The sequence below is a fragment of the Solanum stenotomum genome, chromosome 1 (assembly GCF_019186545.1).
Source record: "Solanum stenotomum isolate F172 chromosome 1, ASM1918654v1, whole genome shotgun sequence".
Lineage (NCBI taxonomy): Eukaryota > Viridiplantae > Streptophyta > Magnoliopsida > Solanales > Solanaceae > Solanum > Solanum stenotomum.
In genome coordinates this window covers 24602722-24627148 of record NC_064282.1, presented here as the reverse complement: position 1 = coordinate 24627148, position 24427 = coordinate 24602722, and the positions used below count along the sequence as shown (strand labels likewise).

At 35.2% G+C, this 24427-nt stretch overlaps 3 protein-coding genes across 7 annotated transcripts; 1 reads left to right on the top strand and 2 right to left on the bottom strand.

The window, feature by feature from the left end:
* Positions 1-379: 379 nt before the first annotated feature.
* LOC125847097 (probable pre-mRNA-splicing factor ATP-dependent RNA helicase DEAH2) lies at positions 380-6050 on the top strand. Of its 3 annotated transcripts, XM_049526804.1 has the most exons (7): positions 380-739; positions 2265-2467; positions 3111-4195; positions 4608-4733; positions 4849-5087; positions 5198-5316; positions 5743-6050. In XM_049526804.1, the coding sequence occupies exons 1-7, from the start codon at positions 467-469 to the stop codon at positions 5867-5869; spliced, it is 2172 nt and encodes a 723-aa protein (XP_049382761.1). In that variant the 5' UTR covers positions 380-466; the 3' UTR covers positions 5870-6050. The 3 variants fall into 3 exon arrangements, 1 of the variants encoding a protein (XP_049382761.1); XR_007444434.1 differs by lacking the exons at positions 5198-5316; positions 5743-6050 and having other exon boundaries at positions 4508-4733; positions 4849-5041; XR_007444435.1 differs by lacking the exons at positions 5198-5316; positions 5743-6050 and having other exon boundaries at positions 4516-4733; positions 4849-4989.
* A 1597-nt stretch (positions 6051-7647) lies between these two features.
* On the bottom strand, positions 7648-13049 carry LOC125847111 (long chain acyl-CoA synthetase 1-like). The gene is made up of 19 exons (XM_049526811.1): positions 12788-13049; positions 11941-12004; positions 11733-11822; positions 11596-11652; positions 11442-11490; positions 11194-11270; positions 11037-11076; positions 10872-10966; positions 10532-10699; positions 10216-10326; positions 9923-10010; positions 9764-9830; positions 9603-9678; positions 9202-9319; positions 8488-8733; positions 8260-8399; positions 8003-8185; positions 7798-7917; positions 7648-7718 (listed from the first exon to the last, which is right to left on the bottom strand). Exons 1-19 carry the CDS (start codon positions 12931-12933, stop codon positions 7668-7670), a joined length of 1986 nt encoding a protein of 661 aa, XP_049382768.1. The 5' UTR covers positions 12934-13049; the 3' UTR covers positions 7648-7667.
* Positions 13050-16396: 3347 nt separating this feature from the next.
* Positions 16397-23335, bottom strand: LOC125847080 (DUF724 domain-containing protein 7). 3 transcript variants are annotated; one of them, XM_049526791.1, is made up of 9 exons: positions 22791-23335; positions 21904-22317; positions 20569-20994; positions 18573-18651; positions 18296-18414; positions 18069-18159; positions 17724-17984; positions 17362-17517; positions 16397-17292 (listed from the first exon to the last, which is right to left on the bottom strand). In XM_049526791.1, exons 1-9 carry the CDS (start codon positions 23238-23240, stop codon positions 16613-16615), a joined length of 2676 nt encoding a protein of 891 aa, XP_049382748.1. In that variant the 5' UTR covers positions 23241-23335; the 3' UTR covers positions 16397-16612. The 3 variants fall into 3 exon arrangements, with proteins under 3 accessions (XP_049382748.1, XP_049382745.1, XP_049382754.1); XM_049526788.1 differs by having other exon boundaries at positions 18296-18501; positions 22791-23334; XM_049526797.1 differs by having other exon boundaries at positions 18296-18501; positions 21904-22310; positions 22791-23231.
* Between the last annotated feature and the right edge of the window lie 1092 nt (positions 23336-24427).

Here is a 24427-nt window from a genome sequence, read left to right as displayed (position 1 = left end):
AATAATCAATCGTCCACAATAATTTTCATCTCATAACACTTCTATTGAATTTGACCTATTTTGAGTTGACTCACGATAAAATACACTTTCTCAATAACTTCATGAACCAAGTCATCCAATAATTCTACATTTGTAGGTTCGACCACACCATGTCTTTAGTTGGGCTGTTAAAATTTGTGGTGACCACACCATGTGATTTTTCCAAAAATTTATAATCACTATTTGGGTTTTACTAGTGGGCTTGGTCCAATTCAGAGTAGTATACAATTAATGGGCCTTAGCCCGCAAAACCATTTCATAAGTCCGAAATAATTCGGTTTAAGTTCAGAAACAGAACCGAGAAAGTTCCTCCTATATATGCAATCCACAAACTCAAACCCTAATTTTCTCTTTTCATTGTCTCCCTAGGTTTAGGTTTTCCACCGGAAACCTAAATTCATACTCGCCTGTTCTCCGATTATACTTGATGGGGACCGAGCGGAAGAGGAAGGTGAGCTTGTTTGATGTGGTGGATGACTCGGCCGCGAAGAAGCTCAATGGAGGCTTAAATGGTGGAAACAGCTTGACGGCTTCGATCAACAAGTGGAATGGAAAGCCTTACTCACAGAGATTTTATGATATTTTGGAGAAGAGGAAGACTCTTCCAGTTTGGCATCAAAAGGAGGAGTTCTTACAGGCTTTGAAATCTAATCAAACTCTTATCTTGGTCGGTGAAACTGGTAGTGGTAAAACCACTCAGGTCAGAAATTCTAGTGTCTTGAGTCTTAACCTTATTTTTTATTTACTAGTAGCTCTTTGCAATTTTATTGGCAACTAATTGGATTGAGGCATAGTTATTGTTGGGTGTTTCAGATGTCTCTAGTTTCTAAGAACAATTAATTTGATTTAAAACACAAACTTTTTACCAGGAATGAGAGTATGGCTGCGTCAACTTATATTAATTGTGACATTCATTTTCTAGTAATATGTTACTGGTAGTTTGATACTATTTGTATAATCTATTATGGGGATATTAATGAGTATTTTGTTCCCTGGCTGGTTAGCTCCTCATAATTTTTTTATAGGATTGAGATGAGTACTAGTAATATATATAAAAATTCACATAGTCAACCCAGAACTAGCTCAGGATTGTGTGGTTGGTTGATTTATTGAGTGATTGCTAGACCTTCCTGATGCAAGAAGAAGCTTACTATGCTATAGGTTTGTGCAAAAGTTGGTATTAGGTCTCGATGAGGACCAACTATGTAAATTCTATATTGAGAATTCAAGTATTGTATACATATTCAGTCCGGTCCTTTGTTAGAACTACCAGTAATAACGAACTTCCAAAATAAAGTAACAAAAAAATTGATCTCGTTATTATAAATCAAGATATTGAATATATCAAATAAATCCTTAAATTCAAAACTCCCCTTATCCAATAAAAACCTAAAATTCCTATTATTAAACCAAACCCCCTACACAATTAGTTACAAACTCATTTTGAGAATTACCATATCTTTGGTATGATTTGGTTTGAGCTACGGATTGATACATCCTCGGAATGAAAATAGAGTGGAAACAAGACTTGATCCAACTATGCTATTAAAATAAAAGAATTTATGATTCTGCATCCCTAAGATAGTTGGATCTGCTAACAGATAAAAAGTTGGATTGTTGGTTCTGCCATTATCTATTTGTATAGTGAATTGAACCTTTATAGGATTTATCATACTTGAAACTTCTTTTACTTAGACATCAACCTGGCTATTCCTTCCCATCCCTAGTTCCTCAAATAACGAGGTTCACTTTGACATAAAAGAAGAAAAGAAGTTGGATACTATTTGGGGTTCTTTTGTTAGAGTAGTAGAATAATATTTTCTATGAGTATTAGTAGGGTTTTCTTATTTAAATCAGAAATCCATATCTTCCAACTTCTAAACTCAAGCTTCCATTCCCCAAACTGTTAAAAAACAAAAATCATCTTTTTGATATTTCTTTTAATTAATGATTACTGGAATTTAAATTGCTCTTTTTTGAAATTCTTTTCTTTTTCCTTTTTTTTCCCTTGAAGCAAGATGCATATTATACTGTGTGTTTGTTCAAAATTAGTCCCTTAGTTTCATCAATTGAAGCAAAATGCTTCTATATGCTGCTCCGCTTCATCAATTACTTGTTCATGTTTATGCTGCCTGATACTTTATCACTCATGATACTCTCTCTCTTTGACTGGAGAGGAGGTTTTTATTGAGCTACTGCTTAAGGGGTTTACTTGTGTTATACAGATTCCACAGTTTGTTTTGGATGCTGTTGAAGTAGAGACAGCTGATAAGCGCAGGAAATATATGATAGGTTGCACTCAACCTCGGAGGGTGGCTGCGATGTCTGTCTCTCGTCGTGTTGCTGAAGAGATGGATGTTGTAATTGGGGAAGAAGTTGGATATAGCATTCGTTTTGAGGACTGCACTAGTGCTAAAACTGTTTTAAAGTAAGTAGATTCTTACATGATATAATATTTTTAGGACTGGTTGGCCTTGGATAATTTTCACATTTTTCTGGTATTGTATTCCGGAATCATCATGTTTGGACATATAATTGTTACAATTTCCCAGAAGTTGAATTCGCAAATTTGAAAGACTCCAATCACTGACTAAGATCCAACATTTTTCAAAGTTGTATTCATGTCCAAGCATAACCCCAATTTCCAAATACTTCCTCTATTTCAATTTGTTTGTCTTCCTTTCCTTTTTAGTCCATTTAAAAAAGAATGCTTCTTTTTATTTTTGCAACTCGATTCTAACTTTCCACGTGACATGTTTAAGACCACAATAGAAGGGTTAGTATGGTACATTCTACCTATCTTTAATTTAAGACCACAAGATGCAAAAATCTTTACTTTCTTTAATTCCATGACAAATGGAGGGAGTACCTTTTTCCAACTTTTTTCATGACACTACTTTCTTTCTCTCTCCAAATTTTACTTTTTTATGTCCAAACGCCCACTTAGATTCTCTAATAATGTAGCTTGGAAATGTTTCTTCTTTTGCATATTTTGCTTGCCTTACAAGAAAAATTCTCTACTGCTCTAGTTGCTGATGAATTAGTATTTGGTCCGTCTCTGTGCATGGCAGATACTTAACAGATGGTATGCTTTTAAGAGAAGCAATGGCAGATCCTCTATTGGAACGCTACAAAGTAATTATTCTTGATGAAGCTCATGAAAGAACTTTGGCAACAGATGTCCTGTTTGGGCTTTTGAAGGAGGTGTTGAAAAATAGACCAGACCTAAAGCTAGTTGTTATGAGTGCCACACTTGAAGCAGAGAAGTTTCAGGGTTACTTCTTTGGTGCACCTCTCATGAAAGTTCCTGGAAGGCTCCATCCGGTGGAAATTTTCTACACTCAGGATCCTGAGAGAGACTATCTTGAGGCTGCCATTCGGACTGTTGTGCAGATACACACATGTGAACCTCCTGGTGACATTCTTGTTTTCCTCACCGGAGAAGAGGAGATTGAAGATGCATGTCGCAAAATCACAAAGGAAATTGGTAATATGGGTGATCAAGTAGGCCCTGTTAAACCGGTGCCTCTTTATTCTACACTTCCCCCCGCTATGCAGCAAAAGATATTTGAACCGGCCCCACCACCAGTTGTGGAGGGTGGTCCTCCTGGCAGGAAGATCGTTGTGTCAACCAACATTGCAGAAACATCTTTGACAATAGATGGCATTGTTTATGTCATAGATCCAGGATTTGCTAAGCAAAAGGTTTATAATCCAAGGGTGCGTGTGGAATCTTTGTTGGTGTCTCCTATTTCAAAGGCCAGTGCACACCAGAGATCAGGACGTGCTGGAAGAACACAGCCAGGAAAATGCTTTAGACTTTACACGGAGAAAAGCTTCCATAATGACCTTCAACCACAGACATATCCAGAAATACTACGGTCAAATTTGGCTAATACAGTTCTAACTCTGAAGAAGCTAGGTATTGATGACCTGGTTCATTTTGATTTTATGGATCCTCCTGCCCCCGAGACGTTGATGAGAGCACTAGAGGTTTTAAATTACTTGGGAGCATTGGATGATGATGGAAACATGACCCGGTTGGGTGAGATAATGAGTGAATTTCCTCTCGACCCTCAGATGGGGAAAATGCTTGTTGTCAGCCCAGAATTCAACTGCTCCAACGAGATCCTCTCAATATCTGCCATGCTATCAGGTACAGTTTCCTGCTAATTTACTTCCATTTTGTTGGTCGTCGTGTCTTGTCTTTGTTCTATGTCGAGAGTTTGTCAGGCTTGGGAATGCTAGTCCGCTTCACCATGCCTTTTTGTTCATGTGCATAGACATTTGTCTATGCATATGATATCACGTGCTAAGCTGCACAACATGTGCATGCAAGTGCATGTTTGTGGGGTTAGTTGCACGTGTCTTCTTAGGATGTCATCAGCAACTGTCTTGTCTGGGTTCCATGCCCCCGGTTGGCATGTGCCATAGATTTCTAAGTAAGTGCTGATGGAGATAGTTTCAGTTTCTCAGTATTCTCTCATGAAGCAAATGGTGTCGTCTCGCCTGTATGCATCTGCTGACCTACAGTGGGCCTCCGCTGTGATAACCAATTTTTTCTCTAGTACCCAATTGCTTTGTCCGGCCTAGGGAGGCTCAAAAAGCTGCGGATGAAGCAAAGAATCGGTTCGGTCACATAGATGGGGATCATTTGACGTTGCTGAATGTGTATCATGCCTACAAACAAAACCGTAAGTATCTGTGTTCAGTTCCTATAATGTATATAGTATCTGCTTAATAAACAAGTTCAGATTTAGAATACCCTTCTAACCCTGATAATGTCTTTTTATGGTAATATTATCTCAGAGGAGGATCCTCAATGGTGTTATGAGAACTTCATCAATCAGAGGGCACTCAAATCAGCTGACAATGTGAGGCAACAACTTTCTCGCATAATGGCCAGGTTCAACCTCAAGTTATGCAGCACAGACTTCAACAGTCGCGAGTACTATGTGAACATAAGAAAGGCTATGTTAGCTGGATATTTCATGCAGGTTGCACACCTAGAGCGTACTGGGCATTATCTAACCGTTAAAGACAATCAAGTAAGCAGCCCTACTAATTGGGAAAGTGAACTCATACTAAGAGCTTTTTTGGCCCAACAATGCCGTTTATTTCTCACTATTATTTTTTTTTTCTTCCTTTGTTGTTTTAGGTGGTACACTTGCATCCTTCAAATTGCCTGGATCACAAGCCAGAATGGGTTATATATAATGAATATGTCTTAACAAGCAGAAATTTCATCCGCACTGTAACTGATATACGTGGTGAATGGTAAATTTCGTTATTTTTATCTTTCGATATGCCTTGTTAATTATCACTCTTTTTTCTTTAGTACAACTGAGAGGATCTCTCTTCTCACTGTAAAGGAGAAGGGCACTTTTTTTCCCTCCAAATTGTGCTTCTACGTACTACTACCAAGCAGAATCAGCATTTATACCCTAATCCATTTTTTGAGTCCTAACTTTCAAGACTCCTGCAGAAGTTCCGTTCATTGGATAGCTGTTTTCTAAATAGTCCTGATATAATCAGTGAGGAGCACTGTTAATTGGCTGAAACCAGGATGGAACTTCTTTCCAATAGACCTTCTGTTCAAAGGGGACAAATGTATTTTTGTTTGAACTAAATTTGATCATAGCGTACAAATGACTAATTTTGCCTTGCTATTCTCTTCTTTCTCCTTTTTGTAATTTTTCTCAGGTTGGTTGATATTGCACCACACTACTATGACCTTGCAAACTTTCCACAATGCGAAGCAAAACGAGTGCTTGAGCGGTTATACAAGAAGCGGGAGCGAGAAAAAGATGAAAGCAAGAGCAAAAAATGATTCAATTCTTCATAATTTCAGTTCCTCTAAGCACAAACACTCCATGGGAACTCTGCGGTCAGAATTTGTCAGATAGGTTAAAGATTGATGTACCATCTATTATGTACTGTAATAGTTTCTATGGATCCCATCTGAACTATTTAATACCCTGTTTCTTGTTACTGGAGTAATCTATTTTTTTGTTCGTCACGTTCGTGTTCTGAATTATCGAACTAACTTTTTAAGTTCTTTCATCTGTTGAAGAAAATGTATGCAGCCTTTCTGCTGCAGAAACTTAGTTAAGATTAATCAGTAATATGGGATGCGACTGCATAATCTTTAAGAATTTCATGTACAGTTGGTTCTACTTAAACAATTTTGTTAAATTTCAACCCCAACCCTGCATGTTTTCTTTTTTCTGCTTTGTTATTTACATGTTACTTGTTCACAGAGTATTACATATTTGATAGGCTAACCATTTACGTTGGTAACATTTTATGGGTACAGAGCAAAATCATAAAGTGGTTCTGTATTTAAGAACAGATTTTGTATTCATCTATTTAGGGATAGTTTGAAAAGATTTGTAATTTTTGTTTTATTAAATAAAAGTAGAGGGGAAAACTGCACTAGCAAAAGTAAAGCTGGATTCTGTTGTAATTTAGATTACTATTGTGGAGGTCTCATAATTCTTAGGTGGTATTTCCACAATTATTTTGTTGATTAATATTTACACCTCCATGTCTTCCTTAAGTTTATGGTTATTTTTTGTGTGCTACTATGCAACACTTTGAATAGAGGGAAATTGTACACTTTGAAAGAAGGGACAGAAAGAAACTTCTACGATAGTCTGCTATCGAGTTTTATTGTACAGCACCTTATCGACACGAAGTTTAAATCGATTTCATCATTCCTAAGTTGTGTTTTAGTTAAATAAGATGATAATTTTACTAATTCATCTATTTGAAAGCTTTTTGGGAATTTTACAAACAAATGTGAACACTTTAAAAAAGAACTAATTGCAAGGATAATATAAAAAAAGTTTAATAAATGCTTTCTTGATTTAGTAAGACGGACAACTATATTTAGTAATCCGTCTAATATGATAGGGAGGGTGTATATACACACACATTGTGTTTGGATCAGTTTGGTTTTGCTCACCCCAATTTCTTTATGGCCTCTATTACTTTGAATAACGTTGCAATTTTCAGATGATCACAACATAGAAGAAGCTCATTCCTTTGGCCTATAAATTCCCACAGTACTTTTCACTTCAAAGAGAGAAACAAACCAAAAGACAATTTCTTCTCGTCATTCTTTTTAGTGTTGGCTTTAATTTTATTTAAACTTTGTTATTTCTGCAAAGAACTTGTTGAATTCTGGAGGAGTACACCTATACTCGTAGAATATTTTGTTATACACGCCTCAACATTACCTTGATCGTACAACAATTTTCCAAAACATTGAACCATACATTGTTTGTGGACATATAGAAAATCAGAACTGTATTAGTTATAGAGTATTGGTCCTAGTAGTAGGTAGTTGTGGATCACATTGTGAACAATACTTAATAGTATAATCTTTATACCGTTTAAGGCTACATAATATTTAGTGCTGAAAAATTATTAGCCCATTCATAAAACCAATACTACTAATCTCTCTGGAAGGGTGCATAATTTAGAAATGGAAGACAACAATACTGATGATTATTCGTACAAATCGCCATCATATCAGACATTAAAACAATATTTGTATAGTTCAAACGTTACGACACAGCTCCATTGATGGTCATCAATCAAGAGTCGCATTATTCAAAAACGTATTAGCGTTTAGCTGCTGCATTAAGCCTTTTGTAAAGGTCATCAATCTCCACCTGCAAAAACAACAATGAGTATCAACTTTGGTTATGGTCCAACTCATTAAAAAGAGTGAGCTGGGAACTCATCGATTACCTTGTAACGCTTAAGCAATCTCTCCCTTCTCTTTTTCATTGTTGCTGTTACCAACTCCTTGTCAAACTCAAAAGGTTGAGGTTCCAGAATCACTCCTTTGATGTTCTCGAAACCTCTTAGCTGGTTTTCGTTGAATAAATCACATCATTATTACTCCACAGTACAAGTACCTAAAAAACAGAGAAAAAATTTGTATTTTGCTGACCTTGTTCCTTTCTGCAGCAGATTTCAGCTCAAGGAGAACATATTGGTTTAGGTCTTGGAGGGAACAAAGTTCAGTAATTGAACCCTTGTGCCCATTTTTATCAGCCCATTTTTTCGTGTTCCCTTCATGTGGCGCCACGACTGCTACCAGCATGGACTTGAAGCTGTCCCCATATACCCATATCTGTAAGTAAACACAAATTAGACAGACATGCATTTCACTCGAAAACATATAATATTTCCAATGAATCAGCTTACATCTTCAACGATGGGCGCAATACCATAAACCTTTTCCAGATATTCCAATGCAACATATTCTCCTTGTGATAGCTTTATAACATTTTTCTTTCGATCAATGACTTTTACAACTCCATTAGGCATCATTTCTCCGATGTCACCTGGATATGCTCAAAGGTAAATAATGTGAAGACGTATTCCATATATACTGAAACAACATTCTTAGCATAGAGTAAATATAAACTCAACCTGTATGAAACCATCCATCTTTGATAGCCTCTTTTGTCAACTCTGGATTTTTGTAGTATCCAGAAAAAGTGGTCCTCCCTCTCACGCATATCTCTCCCCGGGGAGGGTCTGCTAGGGGATCATATCCCATTTCAGGAACTTCCTCGAGACGAACTTCTGTGAAGACAAATGGTGGACCAACAGTTCCAAGCATGCACATTTCATCTGGATGCCCAATGGTGGCCAAACCACAAGTCTCTGTCAAACCTATAACAGAAAATACTTTGGATTATGAAAAGAGAGTGTAAAATCAAAATGGAAATGGAAACTCCCATAAGTTAATGAAGCAAATCCACATATAGCATGTCAATTGGTAGAGAACTAAAAGTAGTCAAACTTATCAGAAGGAATAGCTTATAATGTTAGCCATGAATAGCAAACTTAATATATTCACTATAGCTATAATCTGAATAATAAAAAAGATAAAATGAAAAGTTCTACTTTAAGAAGTTTCAGTTTCGGAGTGAAAACATAAATTTTAGACATAAGCATGTTTTGCTACTATGCTATGACGTGTTTATTTGAGCATGGATGCTGGTACATAGAACTGAGGTAAGATCTAGAGCTTATTCCTCTGCATCACATTGCTCATAAAACAACTAGACAGTAATAGCAAGACTATTGGTCTATTCACTATCAAGTTATATTAACAAATCAAAATTTTCTTCTGTTTACCGTAGCCTTGTAGGACAAATCCACAGGAGGTAACCCTTAAGAACTCTTCCACCTCACTGCTTAAAGGAGCACCACCAGAGACTATGAGGCGAATCCTGCCACCTAGCCTATTCTTAACCTAAACAACAAGACGAATAAATGAGTCAGGAGATATATAAGCTATCTTTTCCTTGTCCATAACTGAATATACTTCCTGAAAGTTGAATGATCAATGCAGAAAAGAAAAAAGGAAAATATTTCTTTTTTCGGGTAGTTGAAGTTCCTATATATTAAAGTATCCCCCTGGAACATATTAGTAACATGCTACTGCACTTAGAGAAGTTTCTTCAGGGAATAATAAGCATAAATTGTCTCAGGAAAAGTTACAAGAAAGTAAGAACATAATTAGTAAAAGATACAACCTTTCTAAAAGCTAGTAGATCAGCCAGCCGTGAAGCATACTTCTGTTTGTACCCAAGATTCATCCATTTAAGCTTGCTGATCATTTTTGAGATAAAATCAGAAAAGGATTCTGAATTGTAGAATAAGAAATGTTGAATAGAACAAACAAACAGAATATTACAAGTTATATAGCACATGGAACATGTGCCTCCTGAAGGGATTGAGTTCTTCAAGTGCTTTCAGTACACCTGATAAGCATAATTTGAGACTTGATTACCATAATTCAGATTATTTATAAGTAGCATCTATATAACTCCACAAAAAACTTATATTCTCATACCTTCATGCACTTTTTCATAAACTCGAGGTACTCCAGCCAAAAAGGTTGGCTTCAACTCCATCATGTCTTCTTGTATCTCATTGATATTCTTGAACACAAAAACAACAAGAAGCATCAAAGTCTTAGTAATCATTAAGTTAAAAAACTAAATTAATACCCGAACACAGAATTGAAAGCTCTATGCTACATTCCGACATTCAGTGTCTTGAAATTGGACAGGAATTTTGCTGTGACAAGTGAATGCAGCGCAAGAGCATAAAATTTGTTTGACACGTTTAGTTCCGACACCTTACCCCATGGAAGTAGCCAACAGAAGCACCCCTATGAAAGAAGAACTCTTCAATCATCCGATCAAGTATATGAGCAAGTGGTAGGAAAGATATGTACACATCATCCACTGTCATCTATCAAAAGAAAAAACATTAGTCGAAAACAATAAATATTTGGCACTTCTGATGTGAGGATTTGTCGAAATGAAAATATACAAGAATCAGAAGGCCTAAAAGGTTGCCAAAACATCTATAAAAGAGCGATGAAACTCAATTCGTTACTGATGTATATACTAACAATGAGATGACCTGAAATTCTAGGAAAAGGATTTCCACTTACCTTGTCTTCGAATTCTTCCATAAAATGATCAACTCCTGTTACAGATGCTGTCATATTTTCATGAGTCAATATTACACCTTTCGGTTCTCCGCTAGTTCCACTAGTATACATGATTGTACATATGTCTAATGGCTGCGGCGGAGAAGGCTCTGATGGATTCTCTTTACCCTGGAAAAACAAAATCTGTTATATATTCTTCAAAATAAACAACCCCTAAAAGCAAAAGATCACCTTGGGCCGTCGGTGAAATAATGCTACTGGAGCATTGCAATGGTAACACTAATTAAATAAAGAAGATACATAGTAAACGAACGAGCTAGAGAAACTTTAAGTAAATTACCATGTTGAGAAATTCATTCCAAGAGTATGGCTTGATATCCATAGAAACTGCCTTATCCTTCTCTTCCTGTTGTAGCGAAGTGAAACACACGATCACTGCAACCACAAACAAACTCAATAAACATTGTCAATCTGGTAGCTCCAACCAATAGAGAGGCAGACTTACATTTCAGGCGTTTAGCGTGTGTGCACTCTTCATTTAGAAGCTGCAAAGTAAACATCGACCAAAGATGATCATCATATAACTCGGATATCCAAATCAAGTACAGGTCAATAGCAATGAAACACAAGAAACAGTTAAGGTGGCTTTAGATGATCCTCACTTCTTTCACTTTCTTATCTTGAACAAAAACGATATCAATCTCAGCATGTTCAATAATAAAATCTACAGCGCCGGATCCTACATCAACAGAAAGAAACAAAATTCTCAGGTATTTAACATGAACTGTAATTTAGTTGTTTTTATTCAGTGAATTGTAATAACCTTAAATTATGAAAACAAAACCAGCATTATTGCTGCTTGCATTTAAACAACATAATATAAGTGGCAGACTACAGAACTATTATTTACCGAGGGTATCATAGAGAGGAACACATATCAAACTGTGGGCACTGCAAGCCTGAAAAAAAAGATTAAATCGTCTTATCAAATGATATGAATGTATAACTCATTCTAGACAATTTAAACGCACTATGATCACACGCGGTCAAAACCATAGACTAACCTCCATTGCTACTATCCACTGAGGACAATTGGCTCCATAAATTCCAATTCGAGCACCCTATAACACATTCGAATATCATACGTGACATTCTTAAGAAGCTAAAACTGATGCAAATGCTAAGTTAGCCTATTGCTTACAGGTTCAATTCCGTGAGCCCGTAATGCAGAACCAGTCTGCAAAGTCTCTTCATAAGCTTCTTTGTAGGTTTTCCAATTATAAGGACCCCACTATTTAAAAACAAACAAACAGGAAGATGGTGAGTAAAGATAGAGAAATATATTATATTATACTCCACTAACACTAAGGATGACAGAAAACTAGATAAGTAGATAACTTTGCACTTACCTTTCCATCCTTAAAATCACGCCATCCCAGCATTCTGTTTCCTGGATATTTTTCAACAGCTGATCTGTTGATCAAAAAGATAAAGTTTGACGCATACATTCTTTTTCAAGCTGGATATAGATGAAAATAGAAAGATATGAACTTTCAATGCAAGCTGATTCCCTTTTACTTTTTTCTTTCAATCCGCGTAACTAAACTAAAAGTAAAAGAATAAAGATCTATGCTTTACTGACATTTGATACAGAAATAATGGAGAAAGCGAACAAGAAAATCTTAAAGGACTTGTCTTTTGTCCATTTCTTTGTTTTCGTTAATCAAAGACATAATTAAGTAAATAAAAGCATGTATGACTGACTCCCTAATGGCCTAATCTTTAGAGGTGTTTGAATTCAAGTTTCGCCACCACCCATTATGAAATGGAAAAAAAAAAAAGATAATGGTTAACAACACATCTTAGTTATCACCTTTTTCGTGAATTTCACATCCAAACTATCAGTTGTTTCCTTTTCCTACCTGAACTAGTACCGTCTTTATATCAAAACACTCTAACCATGAATTGTTCCTTCTTCCTATAGCCATTTTTCATGTAGGAAGAAGGAACAGTTCTTAGTTGAAATTCATTTTAATACAAACACAATGATAGTTCAAGTAGAAAAAGGAAACAACTGATATAAAACTCGCAAAAAGATGATGATTCATGTGTGTTTTTGACCATTAACTCGGAAAAAAAAAAGAATTTTCACTTCCTTGGCTCATTTAGACGAAATGTTGACACAATTCAACAGTTATCATGTTAAAAAATTCATTCTTTTTCATTGTTTCTTAGTGAAGCTTCAAGAAAAGTTACCTAAAGAGTTGCCAAGCTGTAGACAAATCAGGATCAGCTGATGGAAAACCATTTTTAGCTATTGGATTTCTATAAACAGGACCAATAGATGGCTCTCCATTTTTCCCTTCTTTTCCTTCCTCAACCTTCAAACCAAACTTGCTCATTTTCTCCAATTCTTCTCTTACTCAACTCAAACTAGATGGTCCTAACAGGGTTTATAGTGTATCCACTTTCACTTCCAGCAAACAAGTTTCTGGAAGAAATGGCACAAAATAGACCTTGCATGAGAGTAGCAACGAATCTAATTAATGTTTCAACTACCAAGTTTGGTACAAGAAACAGAGTAATTAGTCTTATCAATATTAAAACTCAAATGATTATAACTTAATTTATGTGACTAAACCACAAGCTTAGTTAGCTACATGGTTTAGTTAAACAGGAGGATAAAAAGTGAAGTTGGAATTTTGATGATATCTCAATTTAAATGTCTTTAGTTTGACTAGGCACCAAATTTCAAAAACAAAAAATATATTTTTAAATCTTGGTCCAGTAAAATATAAAAAAAAATGTTTTTCAAAAGTGACACTTAAATTGATACAGAGGGAATATTATTTTACAAGAGCCATAGAAATCATACCTAATGGACGTAAGTAAATGGTATTTGCTCTTTGTTGCTTGTTTGTAAATTTTGTCACGAACAAGCATTGTGATAGTGTGGTAAGTACTATTTCATCTTTAATTAGAGATCTCGAATTTGAATCCCTTGAGTATAGAGTCGTCTTTATTAGAGAGCGTATCGGAGAAGTGAAAAAAATAAAAATATCTTGTGGGGTGGTTGGTTGGTTGGCTGCAGGGGAGGTAGCTAATTAAAAGAATGCAGAGTGAGAAATTAAAGATCACATGAATGACAAGGGGGCCATAATAAACGCACCTAAAAGGCACAACTCTCTTTTTCTTTCCATAGTCTAAGCTTGTGTTTGAACCATAGAAAAATCAACGCATGTGAACATAGGCGTATATAAAATTTATATATATGATAGAATACGATATTTAAAATCTTACTGTTATACTTATTGAACTTTTTGAATTATGGGTTACCATTTGTTGAATTATTAGTAAATTTTTTATGTAAATACATATACTCTTGAATATAAAAATATTGAACTTGTAGCAAACTTGTCATATCTACGAGTTTTGGCTAAACTATTAATGGATATTAGCAACTTGATATAGTGTAATGACGTGTAGAGGCAAATTTATAGCAATTTAAAGTTATAGTATTATTATAGATTATACATTAGCAATACTAGGTTATAGATTTTCTTTTTTAATTTTTTTTTAGTATTATGGTAGAAAAAGTAAAATTTTCATATAAGAGAAGAGAATATTAGATGGAGAAAGATTGACGCATACAGTACTATATATCTAAGAAAAATTAAATGTATTCTATATTTTACTGGAAAAAATATTAGAAGACATCAATTATAAAAAAGTTATTAATAACTTTGCATTAAATATAACAATAAAACCTCTATTCGATTTAATTTTAGACTATCAATATGTTTGACCCGCTCCTGAATCCGCATTAAATCCGCCTAACGACGGGAACGGACTTGCACCGTCTATGTCAATTAATTGAGTTTGGCGTAGTTAGGTGTGAAGGAAGATGGGAACAGCCAAGATTTTTGAGACACCTTTAATTATTTGGTCTTTGAATAGTATATATTGAAAGTGCACTGTATACATGCAGGGCCGGATTTAGAGGGTAGCGATGAGTTTATTTGAACCTTTTCGATAAAAAAATTATACGATATATATAATTTTGTATATAGAGATGTTGAACCTCCTAAACATAATATTAGAGTTTGTCTGCATGAATTTCAAGCAATATATTTTTATTTATTGAACTCTATAAGTGAAAATTTTGAATCCACTACTATATACGTGATCTCAAAAGGATATATATATATGTATTAATGAAGGGTACATTGAAATAACAGAGAGGTAGTTGATCCGTATAGAAATATTTAGTGATATTATTGCTGCTACAGTGCTATCTTGGTAATTAGTATGGTATCATTTTATATGATATTATTTTGTTTGTTTTATTTTAAAAAGAATAATTTGTTTTGATATTTTTTTTTCAATTCAATTTAAATTTTACATGTAATGATAGTTTTATAATTATAGAAATATCATTAGTTCTTAGTGTACATTAACTAGAATTGAATAGTAGTGGGTGTACTAGATGCTTGATGGGTTTGTACCCTTGGTCCCCTCTTTTCTTCACATTTACTTCTTCTTGAATGATCCATTTTGCTAATTGTTATCGTTTCAAAAAATATTTATATGTAATTTAGATAAATATTATGGAGATGAGCAGTGACAGAGCCACATATACTTGAAAGGCATCAATCGATATTCTTTTGTTAAGAAATTATTTTTCAAAAAAGATTGACTAATCAAACATGAAAAGGTTGAAAAATACAAACACACCTAAAATCTTCATCCTTTTTTCTTGTCATATCACTTCTTGATATTAATATCATTTTGACAATTATATCAATTCGTGTTTTACAAGTAACTAAGAAAGAAATTTATAACAAAGAAAAGAAAAAAGTGTTTAGAAATTGAAAACTTTGGGTATTTATTGTTTTTCACATTAATATTGGTTTAACAAAGCAACAATCTTCTTCAATCAAATAACGTACCCATTCTTGCACGGCATTCAGCTCTATGTGTTTAAAAATCCTGACATAATTGATTACTATCTCAACTTGCAATAATATACATAAAATAATACTCTTTTTTGAATGTCTATAATGTTATTAAATATTTGTCAAATAAGAAACATGTCATTTTTTTTAAAACTGGTTAAAAAAGAAAAATATGTCATATAAGCACTAACATTTAAGAAAAGTTGGAAATAGTAGCTGTAGCAGTATAAATGAGTATGCAGTTGAAATCTTTAACTAACTAATTTATTGTGATGATGATGAATATATCCAAGTTTTCATTAATTGTGAGCCACCAAGAGAATTGATGATACCCAACAAGTCTATCCAAGATTTAACTTGTATGGGCACCTATCGACTAATTCTATTGCCTGTGGATTTAACAACCACCGCAAGTGTTAATACTGTGTTTGAAATCGTGTCAAGTAAAAAATGAGAAATTTAATTTTATTGTTAGATATTGTTGTAAAAAATAAAGGTATTTTAGGCAAATAGGTTGACATCAAGGGAATTTTAGATCCAAAGGTAAGCGAAAGGTATTTTTGTACCAAATAAGTTATTTTAGGCCCTTTTTCGTTTGGCAGTAAAATATGTCTAATTATGTAATTTCTCCTAAAAAGATCTCTTCAACAGCAAAGCAGTTTGATTCCATAACCAAGCAAAAGGAGTGAACAAACAACCTAAATGTCCACACTGACGACAATTGCTCAGATTAAAGGTCCAAGAGATAAATTTCAACAATCTATACAAAAGAAACAGAAACTAATGTTGAAGACTATCAAGTGAATAAAAGATAAACAGAAGCACAAACGACTACGGCATCATCACATAACTATTTCCTCTTACTGGAGGAAACCCATGGTTAAATCAGTTTCCAAAGTCATTTTCAACCTTCCACGAAAAGTTGTCTGAAGCTTAAAATATTAGACCATCCGAAAACATGTACTATTCCAACAAAGTTATCTAGACAGGACATATACACATTTGGCATGATAGCCAAATGGTTGACAAAACACCTACCCAACTACGATAATACTAGTTTTGATTAAATAGCAGCAACCCATGCTTCAACAGAAACCATCAACAGTCACAAACTGGCTCGCAGCATTTACAGAGGTTTACTAGCAAGACTGACAAATTCAGTATGTGCCTTCTTTGTTCCAGCTTGAATGCCCATTAACTTAGACCTTAAACCATCAATTTCATGGTCTTTAGCCTCCTTCCTCGAAGTAGCCAGGGACAGTATATCCTGTAATTCTGCAATTTGCTTATTGATCTCTTTAATCTCTCCATCAATACGTTCTTTGTCCATATTATGCGTGATGATCTGGCAATCAATATCTGCAACCTGACTTTCAAGCTTTTCCTGCTTATCTTTCATCGACAGTAACTCAGTTAGACGATCTCGTACAGCTTGCACATTAAATCCATGGGTTTCCAAGTCAGTGAGAGTCTCCATGATTTCCTCAAAGGTGCTTCTAGGATCGTCATAGTGCAGTCTAGAAGTCCTCTCTACTATGCTTAAAAAAGTTACCATATAACCTATAGCTTGTCCTTCACGGGAGCTCTCTTTAGAGTGTTCCAATGGAGTGAAATGTGGCTTCTGAGGAATCCTCCTGAATATATCCATGGCTTCAATAGTTGACCAAAGTAGTGTATTTTTCACAAAAGGCAAGCTCTGTGTTTCAATTTGGGTTGCTGGAGTCCCATTGACAGGAGTTTGCATGGGCATGTCTTGTTTCTCCCTCATCTCAGCACATCGCTTCGGGCTACATGCAGGTGAAACTCCTGGAGGAGAAAAATATCATCAAAAAACAGCCAGAACAGGAAGCAACTAATGAAAGGTCAGTAGCTTACTCAATCCATCAATAGAAGTCGGAGCCTGTATTTCTTCAAACCACTTTGCAAGGGGTTGATCATCAAATCCATTGAAGGGTATTTCAGTAAGAACTTCCTCTCCATCGGCTGCCCTGTTTGATTCAGCAGGTTTCACTCCAGAAGAGTCCACAGAACCTACAGAAGGCCAATGGGAGGTTTTGAAAAATGAGAAAAGGGATGAGAAACTTAACAAAGAGAAGTGCAGCATATAAGTTGTTGCTCTTTGTTGCATCATATGAACTGTGTTCTAAACAATCTGCATATGGCATTCAAAATCATGCACCAAATTGCCATCATCATCCCCCCAAACTGTGACAACTACTACAGAAGCCGTTACTCACCTTGAGCTTGAGATTCAATATTTACACTTTTTTGCTGTCGTTTTTCCCTCTTCACATAATGCTTTTCATGCTGCTGGGACGAAGACCGAACTGCTTTCTCATTTGACATTTTTTTTTGAGTTATCTTCTTCGTCCTGCCTCTTTTTCTGCTGTGCCCCAATTGAACCTCAAGTTGCTCCTTACCAACTTCATTTTCCATAATTGCAAGCTCGACATAACCTGAACTCTCATCTTTTGAATGATCTCCACTTGGTTCCATATCTACAAAAATAGAGCAGAAGACTTTCATGAGAAAACTGAAAATCAAATTCCACATCCAATTGAAAATCCAATGTACACAAATACCTGCTAGGGTTATTAAAGGTAGTTTCCTAGCTGGTCGTCCCCTTCTCCTTTTCTGACTACTGCCCGCTCCATCACCTAAGTGTTTGGTATCCTAGAGAAAAGACAAAATCAGAACTACAAAACGATTTGAAAAAACCAATTAAAGATGATAAAGTTAGAACTACCAAAGCACACAACAACAAAGAGAATAGCTCGAGGGATATTATAGCCTTTGAATCTCTGCTTACCTGTACATCATCTATAGCAGCATCAATCTGCTTCTGATCTCCAATAGACTCCAAAGATTCATTATTAATCAGACGAGATATTTTAGCCTTCGAGCTCCTAACCTTAGTACACTCCAACCCTATGATGACAGGAACATCAGTTTCTTTACGTGTAGAGCGTTTTTGAGTAACTTCAGCAGCATTTTCTATTGCAATACCCTTGTTACCTGTTGAGCAGCTCTAGAATTGTATTTAGATTTCAAAAGTACAATCAAGGTACCAAGGAAACAAATAATACCTCTTGAAGGAGATTTTAGGCCTCGCAACTTCTCAAGTGCCCCACTCTTTTTTACACCAAGTTCCTGACATCTCTTTCTCTGCAAAAATTTGGATGTATGCACTAAGAATTTGTTCTTGTCTTTTTTTGGAGAAGTTAGATGAATGTACTGAGTAGGAACTCTCTGATTGACACAATTGGAAGAAACATATTGTAAAAAAAGAACTTTCTTTGACCTTTCACAACCCAATTAGTGGTGAACCCAAGCCAAACCTCAGAAGGAGCAGCTCCGCTTGAAGGCAAAGCTTTTTGGCTCCCCAAAATGCACAAATTGGTCAGGCTCAAGAGAAATTTTCAAAGAGAGCACAAGTCACAACTAAAACAAGAACCCAAGAGGTAAAGTCTGAAGAGAGAGCAATCTAAAAAATCAACAAGAAGCAAATACTCATTTGCCTGTAACTACTGAAAAGGATGAACAAAGGGAAAATAGGGGGAGCAAGAAGCAATAACTTCAGCTCACACCAAATTCATTGGATTTATAGACCCTCCAGCAAGAGAGTAAAGCCATAGCAATCACCCCGCAGAAGAAACCTTCTGCTAGGTATATAATTATGTTTGGAGTCTAGGAACCTTTGATCTAGATTAGAAGATGGAGACTGCAGGTAGTTAAGTATCCTTCAAATGGATGGAGGATAGATGGAAGGGATGAAGAGAAAATTAAAAATAATAAAACGGAACAATCAAACCTTAAGAAGCAGCTCAACTTTCATCATTGCAGTAGGCTGAAAACAATCAATTAGGTGAGTTCTAAGTAAATGTTGAGAGTTATTGGCCTTAGACTGGTCAACTGACTTATTCTTTTAGATAGTTGGAGGCAAAATAGTAAGCTTATGTACTACTATTAGAGTAGTTAAACCAGTATGCTAATATAGTCAGGTAAGAAAGGAAACGCAAAAAAAATAGATAAGCTGAGCACATTGAACATTCATGTTCCCGAGATTGGCTCGTCGGTTTGTTGGGGGTATCTCCAGCTTGAAGGGTTATGAGCAAAGCCAGACCCAATTAGCTCACAAGTGGTCAGACTAACTTGCACCTTGCTTCAAATAGAGTATTGGTACAAACAGGTCAGTTAGACACGATTCATCATCTGCCACGCTACTACTAAAATGGCATATAAGTTTATGCTTCAATGCTGAAGTGAATACTACGAGAAACATTTTCGCAAACAATAAACAGTTCATTTAACACTATTATAAGAGATGATGTTGCACAGGACCCAACTAGCTTTACTTTGTCCTTCTAGCAACACCTCACATTCCTTTCTTTATCAATTACAAGACCTCAAACCAGAGAGGTGGCTAATGGAGAAACAGATTCCTCCCCATAGTCGGAAGGTATTTTATTGATCAAAAGCGCAAAAAAGTGACAAGTTTCATGGAGAGTGAAGCACAATGCAGAAATGAAGAGCACACTTCTTTGAGTTAAGTGCACCATTTATGGACAATGAAAAGATACCCTACACATAGGAATTTGTTTAGTACTCCTTCCGTCCCAATTTATGTGGCACCATTTAATTAAGCACAAAGTTTTTATTTAAGAAATAAGAGAAGATTTAGTTAATTGGTATAGTGTTAAGTGGGATCCAATAAGGATAAAATGGGGATGATGTCATTAAATAGTTGTCACATAAGGAAAGGTGACATTCATTTTGGGACGAACTAAAAAGGAAAGGGTGCCACATTAATTGAGACAAGAGAGCACCATATTAAGAAAATTTCAAATAAAATAACTAATTTTGGCATTCAATATACAATAATGCTGATTATCAATCAAACTCGTCAAAGTTGGCATTCAAAAAATAACATCATTATTTGAAGAGCATGGCTTCACCCATGAAACACACCAACACACTTCGCATCGCTTAATTTCTTTAAGAAACAAGGTGATGGTTTTTAATAGCACTGATCTCCACACACACGATATGCAAGAAAAGATTTGGCAGTGAAAAATAACTTACAGTTCTGTTCTGCCAAGAGCGGTTATGGGGTTGCTCATCTCCAGCTAAAGGTGCTGATATCTTCATTTCAGCATATTCAGATTTTGGGCTGGACTGACTGAAGGGACTCTTTGTACGGGGTTTTTTAGAAGGCTTTGAACTAAGAGTACATGCTTCAAGTGACATGTCTTTGGGCAGCTCTGGGGGCTGTGGAGATGCAGCATCACAATTGGGACGCGCATTTTGCAATGTCTCCTCTGGTGCAACCTCATCAGTTGAATGTGGCTCATTAAGATCCTCTATAAACTTAATAGAATGTGGTGTTTTTTCCTCCGAGATCTCATTCATAATGCTTGATCTGCCAAGTGGAACATCCTTTTTTGGAATACTAGTGTCAGTGCAGTTATTGCTTCCGTTAGTTTGACAATCTGGAGGAATTGGAATGTCCTGAAAGTACATTTGGGTAAGTTTTAGCAATAGTGAAGTAGATAATACTGAAGGGCCTCTCGAACAACACTGTATTTCAGCATTGACCACACTAACAATGTAGGTCAAAGATCTTGAATCAGAAAGTCAACACAAACCTCACTCTAACTATTTAGCTTAATTGATATCATGTACTTTGCATACACAGTATAAAGTCTGATCAATTGAGAGCATTATCACATAAACAATTCTTAGCTCAAATTATATTCACAATCAGATACATAATTAAGAAAGTGAAATAACTCCACAATGAATTAGACAAGGAAAAGACAAAACAACTTATAAAGCAAATGCACATGTAAGTAAATTTTGAGGAATACCCAATGACAGTAGAAGAAGATCATTATTTGTCTTTTGTTATACATATACTTTTTCAGAGGAAAAATTAAGCTAATTTGTACATCTTGCTCAAAGTCAAGGCAAATCTGACGGCAACATCCTGATACAGGGAATAGCTTGATAGGCACGATGCCAACTCCCAATGTAACAACAAAGAAAGGATTAAACCTTTCACAACTTAGGAATAAAGAACATCTCTTCAGAGTGTCATATGTCAAATACAGATGCATGGACTGCTTTCATATTTCAACTTAAATGAACACATTTCACCTGGTTTGGTGTGGTTTGTTACTTGGGGAAGAGGGGAGGTGGCTGCAAACTAAAACTGGTGCTTTGCTATTTACAACTTACAGCAGCAGTAGGATTATATAAGGCCAGCAATAAAACCACTTCCACCATTAGTATTATTATTTTGATACAAGTAAAACCACCACCACCACTATGACCACCAGGAAAGAAAGAACAAAGTAGTAGTCTGATTCCATAAAAGTAACAAGACCTGAAAATCAAAGGAATTCAAATGGACCATACCCGAGAGGTAGTAAACCATTGCCCATCTTTCCAATCCATATGAGGTCTCAAATCAGAGTCATTCAACTCCTTCTCCATGTTTGTGTGCTTAAAAAAGACAATATACCTACTATCAGCAAGCTCTCTAGTGATAACACCACTCCACCAGGCAAGATCATAAAATGCATCCACTTTTTCCAGCAAATTGAATTTCTTCCTTTTGATATGTGGTGGTAAAGGACGGATATGGAAGGAATCAACTGTTACTTTGTCAATAGATGCTTTTTTGTCGATTGTCCGATACCTCTCCACCAAAAAAGAGCCATTTTCTAAATGCTCAAGGACTTTGGATGGAAACCAAGCATCACGGCGGTCATCTCTATCGAACGATACTTCCACATTCTTTCCAACACTAAACATCAATGAGTCTGTTCTCTTTCGACAATTAGACATGACAAGATAAGAGGACAATTATAGAAAACAAGAATTCACGCGGAAAACAACCTTACACAAGAAAAGAGCTTTAAGTAGAAATGAAAACAATGCGGCAAAATTAAAGATGAAACAGAGGGTGTTTGGTTAAATTGAATGTTAGGCATGATCAAAGATGTTTTGCTGGAAAATGAATGCTTAAATGAAATCATTTTACTACCTTGAGATGTGAAACCTATTTCTCTCTAAATAAAGAGAAACTTACCTTATTACTACTCTAACACAAAAGTGTTACCAAAACACAATATATTGCCCTATAAATACCCCATTTTTCTACCCCACTCACCAGAAATACATGCAAGAAAAAATTATCTGTACCCACAACACCCAAAGACAACAAATTGCTGAACCCTAATAGAAAAAAATATACTGAAATGAAGAAACACACAAAAGAGACGGATACGAAATGATAATACCTGCTTCCCGGGTAAGACCCAATTCCCTTTGACCCATTGTTTATGAAGTCTCAGCTCGGAAACCCCAAATTCAAGTACGTCCGGTGGGTTACTGAAAGTCACCTGGTACCTAAAATCGTCAAGAACCTTTGTAATAACACCAGTCCACCAACCGTCTTTGTAAGACGCATCAACAACGTCGTGTAACTCAAAACTCTCAACAATTTCAAGCGGAGGCACCGGTCGAACAAAAGAAACATTCACCAACTCCCTCAAGGGTTTGGACCCAATTTCATCAGCAAGTATACTCCGGTACTCAACTAAAACTTTCTTCTTGTTTGAACCGTAATTAAGGATTGTTCCGTCAAACCAAACTCCCTTAAACCCTTCTTCGTCGGAAGTAACTTCAACGGTAGAGCCCTTAGTGAGATATTCCTGCTGCTGCTGTCTAGTTCTTGTACCACCACGCATATTGTATTTTAGGGCTTTTGTCAAAATCCGAAAGGGAATTCAAGCCCTAACATGTTTAATTCCCAATTTCCCCTTTTCTTTTTCCATTTTTGACGTCATATTTTTTTCTGAAATTTTAACAGTTGGCGCCCAACGCGGGAAGGAACAAACAATCTGCCGATATTTCCTATGATCTTTTCCCTTATATAAGTTAAGAGCTTTCGTTCGATCTGTTTTATTTGTCATGTTTTATTAATTAGAAGATGATAATTTGAATTAGTAGAAATGACAAGTAAAATAAATCAAAGGGAGTAATTGGTAAATACTTTATAAATTTTACTTTTGCTTACTTTATTTTTTAAAAATTAAGAGATTAATTATGGTTATTTTTTTATGCATTTATTACTATATTTAATTTTATCTTTTTTTAAGAGATATGTTAAACTAGGCATAAAGGAGTAAAAATAAATAGATAACATAGTTGATAAGTTTGACGATATTACTAAAATCTTTTTCCTTATAATGAAAATAATGATTTGAGAGGTTGCTTCGGTGTGATGATGATAAATAGTTGATATGTATAAAATGTTAAGAATTTTAATTTTGTAAATATGTAGTTTATGTATTTTGATAAGTGTAATTAGTGCTTTGATGATATTTTCTAAAGTTGTTTTCCTTGTAAAAGAATTTAAGAACTCACTTTTGTGTGTGTGGTGGTAAATAACTGATAAATTTTAGATGTTAACAATTAATTTTATAAATAAATAGTATATATTTTGATGAGAATAACTAGTGTTTTGGTGATGTATTTTATAATTTATTTCCTTGCAAAAGAAAAGATCTAAATTTCTCTTTTGTGTGTCACTTCGATGTGGGATGATAAATAGATGATAAGTTTTTAATGTAGAGAATTGATTTTATAAATAAGTAAAAGTAACAATGCTTTGACAATATTTTTTTTAGAATCTTTCTTTTTATTTAAAAAGACTGAGAACTCAATTTTGTGCGGAGTGGCAAATAAATGGTAAGTTTTAAATGTTGAAAATTGATTTTATAAATAAGTAGTTATGTATTTTAATTTGATAAAAATAACTACTGGTTTAATGATATTTTCTAGAATTTTTTTCCTTATTTAAAAATACTGAGAGCTCATTTATGCGTGTGATGGTAAATAGCTAATTAGTTTTAAATGTTGAAAAATTATTTGT